Source organism: Arachis hypogaea, chromosome 3 (assembly GCF_003086295.3).
Source record: "Arachis hypogaea cultivar Tifrunner chromosome 3, arahy.Tifrunner.gnm2.J5K5, whole genome shotgun sequence".
Lineage (NCBI taxonomy): Eukaryota > Viridiplantae > Streptophyta > Magnoliopsida > Fabales > Fabaceae > Arachis > Arachis hypogaea.
In genome coordinates, this window is record NC_092038.1 from 131,630,993 (window position 1) to 131,636,559 (window position 5,567).

At 43.3% G+C, this 5,567-nt stretch overlaps 1 protein-coding gene across 1 annotated transcript; it reads right to left on the minus strand.

The window, feature by feature from the left end:
• Nucleotides 1-433: 433 nt before the first annotated feature.
• Nucleotides 434-3,041, minus strand: LOC112791701 (E3 ubiquitin-protein ligase WAVH1). Its single transcript, XM_025834634.3, has 2 exons — nucleotides 2,541-3,041; nucleotides 434-2,454 (listed from the first exon to the last, which is right to left on the minus strand). Exons 1-2 carry the CDS (start codon nucleotides 2,799-2,801, stop codon nucleotides 793-795), a joined length of 1,923 nt encoding a protein of 640 aa, XP_025690419.1. The 5' UTR covers nucleotides 2,802-3,041; the 3' UTR covers nucleotides 434-792.
• Between the last annotated feature and the right edge of the window lie 2,526 nt (nucleotides 3,042-5,567).

Sequence of the window (5,567 nt, forward strand, 5' to 3'; positions counted from 1 at the left end):
ATAGTTTTAGTTGCTTGCCATAATTTTGTATTTTTATCAAGTAATTCTGTAATTGTTAGGCACGAAGGAAGCAAATAAAACCGCACTATACTGCACTAGCTTATAGTGCTTTAAGCCACAAAACATGGATATAGCACTAAGAAAAATCGAGATGACAAGATCTTCACATCTGTACTTTCAGTATACGATACAGATTCGGTTTCAAACAAAATCTCAAATTCAATGGTCTTAGATAAGAAAAATAATTTAAAAAATTCCTATGCCAAATTTCTTAAAAGGAAAACAACATCAATTCTGAATTGTTCACTCCGTAAAGTGCCAAAGTACTTGACATTATTCTTTGTCCGTATGTGAAACGAGACACACCACCTTGCTTTGAACCCACCAGACACAAACAAAAGAACTTAATGGCTCATCGTGCAGACGTACGAAATTGCTAAAGCAAATTATATCATTCTCCTTCTTCAGAGATCAGACCCAAACGGCAGTTGCAATTTCACGATAGCGAAAATACATAACATGAAAACAATGGCTACAAAACTTTAACCTAAAATCGAATAGTAGTCTCATTTCTACAATGATTTCTGACCCCCTTCTATATAGAAAAAAAAGGGTCACCAAAAAAAAAAAGGGCTAGCCGTTTGCTACTACTTATCCATATTATTATGTTGTGGCTCTTGCTCCATCTCCACCACCGTGACTACAACTATACCATTTATTTATTTATTTACATACAAAAACTATATATAACTTCTATATTATATTTTTTTCCGAAAAAAATGAAAATTACATTTAAAATCTGGCATTCTCAAATCCGTGCAGGTCACTGACTCTATTCATGGACTTTCTCATCTTAGCCAATTTTGCAAGTCGCTCTGCGGCTCGCCAAGCTGACATTGGCGTAAATGGCTCCAGCTTCTCTTCCAAGCAATTGTTTGCACACGACTTTTGACTCTGAATTTGGCGCTTCAGCTGGCTTTGTTCAGCTTCAAGCCATTGCAGGAACTCATTGTCTTTGGCGCAATTTGAATCACGGCTTGGCTGAATCAGCAGGTCTCGAGCTGATGAGAGCAAGCGAACGGCTCCAGCCAAATCATTTTTAGCCGACAATTGTCTCGAGTCGGCTACAGCTCGACTGCTGATGTGGAGGCTTCTCAGCCGTTCTATTGTTGTATCCGAAGATCCAACGGCATGGGGACGCGGAACACTGACGGCACGCTCCTTTGAATGAACAAGCTCTTGGGTGAAGGGGTCGCGGTGTGAGCAACGTACGGAAATGATGTGGTGGTAGGTCCCACGGGCGATGGTTCCGGCTGGGACTCTAAACTCCACCACTAACTCCCTCTCCTCTTCGGCGTGGAGATCTCCAATGACGACGGAATCCGGTGAGAGAACGAGAACACCCGCAGAAACAGAATACACGGCAGCAATCTCCGTTGGCGATGAACGCGACGACACTCTCAATTCGAGTTTAAGGTCCTGAGCTGCCAAATTCAACACATTCCCTACTCGCTGAGCCAGCGCGCTATCCTGCCAACACGCGCAGTTGCGATCTGCTATTTCAAGATGAGAGAAACTCGTGACAGATAACGGGCGGTCCTCACTATCGTTCGAGATGAGCACGATCTTTCCAACGGGATTCTTCTCCCTCCGGTCTTCCAGAACCTTTGCGGCCTTCTTCAGGGCGTCGTTCCTCGCCGGAGCTCGGCCGCGGCTCCGCTCTACTGCAGCAAGAGCGTCCACGACTCGGCGCGCGGCCCTCTGGCCCTTTCCGGCCATCCTCCGCAATGGAAACAGCCGCTTGGATCCGCCGGAGAACGCCACGACAGAGAGACGGTCGGTGGAGCCGAGCGACGATATCACGACTCGCATCGCACGCTTGAGCGCTCGAAGGTCCTCGGCGGACGAGACCCCGCCGACGTCGATCACCGCTACCAGATCAATCGGCTGACGAGGTGCCGCCGAATCACACGCCGGAGCCTTCACCTTGAGAACAGCGACGTAGGTATCATAGCTTCTGTTAGAAGCAACAATAGCAGCTTCCGGTGACAAGCACACTTCAACCGTTCTTCTGGTTTTCAACGGCGAAGATGGGGACACGTGGAAGCCTGGAAAATGCGTTGATACTTGATTTTCTTCGTCTTCGTTTTCTTCTCCGGATTCAGGTATGGGGACGAAGGCCGAAACAGAGGTTGGAGAGGCAAGTGGCTCGTCGTCGTTGTAGAGCTTAACGGACGGCGTCGTTTTGGCGTGTTGGTTGTGGTGCGGCGGGGTGTTTTTATCTGCTACGGTAAGCTGCTTCCAGGTGGCACTGCATACGGGGCACGTGAGGAGCTGGCGCATCCTCACGTGAGCAGCGATGCATGGGAAGTGAAAGGTGTGAGAGCATTCCGCTGTGAAAATTGCGGTTCCTTGTCCAGCTTTGACCCCCTGCGTACATATTCCACATCGGTTCTGAAAAATAACAACAGAACGTTAGAATTATACTAAAAGAGTAATAAATAATGAAGCGTGATTCTGGTGTGTTATTAAATTGGTACCTTGGAAAGGCGTAAGGTGGATTTGAGAAGGTATGAGAAAGTTGAGGGAGTAAGTGTAACAGTGGTGTTGTTGGTCAATTGGAGTTGACTGGGGCTGTTGGGAAGGGAGCAAGTAGTTCGGCATTCAAGTTTGGGGCTGTAAGAATCTGAGTTTGGAGTTGATGGGTTGGAATAAAAAGTGAGGTTGGGATCGTGCTTGTGGGTTAATGCATTGGCTTTGGGCATGGATGTGCAAAACGTCTTTCTCCACCCTGTTACCATTCTTCTTCAGACTCAGCTGGATGACTAGACTCACACAACACTTTTCTTCTTTTATCTCCCTATTTTTCTTTTCTTTTTCTCTTCTCTATGCCTTCCTATACTTCCCTACCGTCCTCTATTTATATAATAATATTCAATGTTTAGATGCCAAAAAAATAAAAAAAAATTGTGTGAATCCTACTTAAAATTTTTTTTCATCCATTACAATTTATGAAAACAAAAAAAGAATAATTATCTTTTGTATATTTATAATATTACCCATAGTTATATTATTATTAATAGTTATCAATTTTAGTTTAATACTTTTAATATATTATTATAATAGATATTCATATTTAAATATTATATATATTAGATAAATATTTAAATCAAATATATAAAATTATAATATTTTAAATAATAATAAAATACAATAAAATATAAATAAATAACAATAATTATATTTTTATTTTATTATAAGAATATTAATGTAATTTTATATCATAATGATTTTTTCAATTTTTTTCATTCAAACAAAAAAAATTTTCTTTTTATTCATTTTCTCTTTGTTACGGTGGGTAACCGGAGATTAATAGAATGGATGACGTTGGTTGGCCCAATTGTCTGCAGAGGGTGGCTTTCGAGTAGGTTCGTTCACTGGAGCCTCCTTCCGACTTGTGTACGTGAGTAAATGGGGGGTGGTACCTGCAAAGACACTCCGATGCCTAAGTTAGCAAGGGTGTTAGCAGGTCTAGAGAGTATTGGGCTTAGAGATACCTGAGGGGTGTCAGCGTATTTATAGTGGTGAGCCAATAACCACCGTTGGAGTAGTGCCGTATCTTTTGGGTGTTAACCGTCCCTTTATCTTAGGGAGGTTAAGATATGGCTTAATGAAGCGGTTAAAGAGATTTTAGGAGCGGTCACTCATTTGAATGAGTGTTTATCTGCCAGCTAATCTCATGTCCGACTTCTTTAGAGTATGTCGTAGTCAACACCGACTTCTTATATGAAAGTCGGTGCTTAGCTAGGCTTAATTCTTCGGTTTAGGCCTTTTATTTGAACCTGGGCCTTTATCATTGGGCTAGGGTATGAACAGTGCCCCTACTTGAGCCCAAGATCTCTTTAGGGCTTGGGTTCAAGTATTTAACTCGAGTTCGTAGCCGACTTTCTTGGAGGAAACACGGGTTTTTAAACCGACGTGATTTTCGCGACCTTTTGTTTCTGACAGTTACGTCTATTCAAGCGTCGTGTCCGTTAGGGATGCATTTAGGGATTGATGGCTTTGGTAACGGTGCACTCTCATTAATGATTGCTCCGTTTTTACCATTATGCCCCTTAGCATGTTTATAAATACTTTCCCTCTCTTTCATTTTTCCGTTTCTGCAATCTTTCAAATTTCTTCTTTCTTTGTTCTTCATTCATTCGTACTGCGTTCTCGTGCTCCGGAGACTTCTGCTTCTTCCAACCTTCATTTTTGGAAAGAGGTTAGTTTCTTTTTTCTTTTTCGCACTTTTCGTATGACTTTACTTTGTAGAAAAATAGGTTTGTGGACTTTTGCTTGGTTCCTTTTCTCCTCTCTAGAGACCTTTGTTTTTGATTTTTTCTTTTCTTTTTCCCTTTGTAGGTTTCCTCATTTTTCCTTAGAGAAAGAAAATGGCCTCCGTAGATTGGGTTGATGTTACTGTTCTAGGGGAGGAGCCGTTGGTTGATGCGGAGTTTATTACTCATCTTCGCACCCACCACCGGCTCTGTACTTCGGATGAGGATGAGCCTAAGTACGAATTGCTTGTCCCTGGTTCAGAGGACCGAGTTTGTCATGGGAGAGCCAACGGAACGGCTCCCCATTTCTTCTTTATGAGTGCATGATCACCCGTCTGGGCGTCTTTCTACCCTTTTCAGATTTTGAGGTGTCTGTTTTGCAGCATTGTCGGGTTGCCCCTACCCAACTTCACCCCAACTCCTGGGGTTTCTTGAAAATTTATCAATTTATTAGCCATGCTCTGGATTTCCCGACCTCTCTGAAAATCTTTTTCCATCTTTTTCATATGACCAAGCCTTTTAGCGGGCTGAACAATAAACAACAATGGGTTTCCTTCCGAGCCATACAAGGTCGGAGGATTTTTACCCTTTCTGATGAATCTTTTCATGACTTTAAAAATTTCTTTTTCAAAGTGCAAGCTGTAGAGGGTCATCACCCCTCTTTTCTGGATGATAATTCTTCTCCTCGCTTTCCCTTATACTGGCTGGAGGCCTCCCCTTGTGAGAAATATGGTCTGGATGACCTGGATGAAGTAGAGGCTGCCGTTGTGGGGTTCCTCCGAGAAGTGTGGGGGAGGGCCCCATATTTGGATACTAAAAAGTTTCTCCAAGGGTCTCCGGCCTTTATCCAATCACAGCTAGGTAGTTTTCTCTTGTCTGTTAGATTCCCGACTTGTTAACTGATCATTCCGACTTGTTTGATTCTTTAGCTATTGTTTTCTTTTTCAGAAATGGCAAAGACAAATGCTCAAGAATCTTTCCAGAGGGTCCAGGAGGCTAAAGCTAAGTCTCGCGCTCGGGCTGGTGGTGCCAGGGTTATCTCTCCTCCTCCTCCTCCTCGAAACGTTGGGACTCTTTCCAATCCCATGGTGATTTCTTCTTCAGCTCCCTCTCAGCCGCCCCCCGTCGTCCGACCTTCCCCTGATCCTAAGAAGCACAAGACCTTAGAGTCTGGTTCTTCTGGTGAGGTTAAGGCGGATGCTCTTGCGTTCGTCCGAAAGAATATCTATCCTCATGCTCGTATAGGCA